This window comes from Daktulosphaira vitifoliae, unplaced genomic scaffold, assembly GCF_025091365.1.
Source record: "Daktulosphaira vitifoliae isolate Bord-2020 unplaced genomic scaffold, ASM2509136v1 Scaffold_2382, whole genome shotgun sequence".
Taxonomy (NCBI): Eukaryota; Metazoa; Arthropoda; class Insecta; order Hemiptera; family Phylloxeridae; genus Daktulosphaira; species Daktulosphaira vitifoliae.
In genome coordinates this window covers 1-1,379 of record NW_026101942.1, presented here as the reverse complement: position 1 = coordinate 1,379, position 1,379 = coordinate 1, and the positions used below count along the sequence as shown (strand labels likewise).

The 1,379-nt window shown below is 24.1% G+C and overlaps 1 protein-coding gene across 1 annotated transcript; it reads right to left on the bottom strand.

Annotated features, from left to right (window-relative positions):
- Positions 1-158: 158 nt before the first annotated feature.
- Positions 159-1,306, bottom strand: LOC126909936 (actin-related protein 8-like). Its single transcript, XM_050692342.1, has 4 exons — positions 1,030-1,306; positions 781-954; positions 511-717; positions 159-437 (listed from the first exon to the last, which is right to left on the bottom strand). Exons 1-4 carry the CDS (start codon positions 1,057-1,059, stop codon positions 159-161), a joined length of 690 nt encoding a protein of 229 aa, XP_050548299.1. The 5' UTR covers positions 1,060-1,306.
- Between the last annotated feature and the right edge of the window lie 73 nt (positions 1,307-1,379).

Below are 1,379 nucleotides of genomic sequence, written 5' to 3'. Positions count from 1 at the left end.
TATATTGGACTGTCATTTGTTAAACAAAATAAACTAATAAACATAACATACAAAAGCATGTCCAGGAATTTATTACATTTGTATATTATAAATATATTTCCTCGAAAACTCAATGTATGAGTATTATACGACTTTAATTTTGATCATCATATAAATGATCATTTAAAAATGTCAGAATTGTTAATTAAAAAAGCATATATTTCCTTATCTCTTCTTATTGTAGAACAAAGAATAATACTAAATAGATTAAAAAATATTCTTACTTTGAAATTAGAAGTAGGAACATTCAATAAATTATTAATATAAAAAGTCCAAATAGCTTCTAGATCTGATAAAACAGCAGTAAGTGAGCCTCCTATTTTTCCAGTAACATTTAAATCACCATTAACTATTGGAAAATAAATATTATAGTTAAGGGATGGATCAATATTAAAAATCTGAAATTCATATTAATTAATAATTAAAATGTACATAAGACAAAATATTATTTTATTTTATGAGGAAAATTACATCATCTCCAAATACTGTATCACTAGTAGGTTTAATGTATTGCTTTGGTGGAATATCTAGATGCTTCGGTACAGATTTACGGTTATAGGAAGCTATTTGCTGTGGAGGAGTTGCATATCTCCGATCTCCATTAGATTGCAAGCTAGATTGTAACATATGGGAAGCTTGAAGTCTACTCTCTTCCATTGTTGCCAATGTGTCAGAGTTCTTTAGACAAAAAAGAAAAAAAACTTAAGACTAATATAATGAATATTAATATTTTTCAAATACTTTTCGAGGTAGACTTGTTAAAATTTGGTCTTTTCTATCATTTCCTTGAATTTTTTGAGCTCTTGCAATACCATGTATAACAGTATGTGGTGTAACATCACTTGCACAGCCTATTCTTAAATTAAGAGATCCAGGATGTATTATAATAACAGAGCTTGGTGATATTTTTTCACTCTAAAATTTAATTTTTATACAAAATAAATTAATTAAAAGTTCAATAAATAAAGTTATATTCTTATATTCCTTTACTTCAGAGTTATTTTCAGATATTAAAGGCATATTTCAATTTTTTATGGCTTTATTTATGTAAGAAAACCTTATTACTTTCTTTATTTTCATAAACCAACGATTAAATTTAAGTATACATATCAAGAAGTCAAAATAAAAATGTGTTCTTATTATCAATATTTTTAAAAAGTAACTTTTTCTCTAGTAAAACTAATCAAAAACATTAAGACATATTACATATATAAACAGGGTACATATAAAATTTATATTCAATTAAAGAATATTTCAAATATCAAAAAAAAAAAAAGAGTAAGCTGATATTAAAAAATTGATAATTATTATTGATAACATTTAAAATGTTAACAATTGTG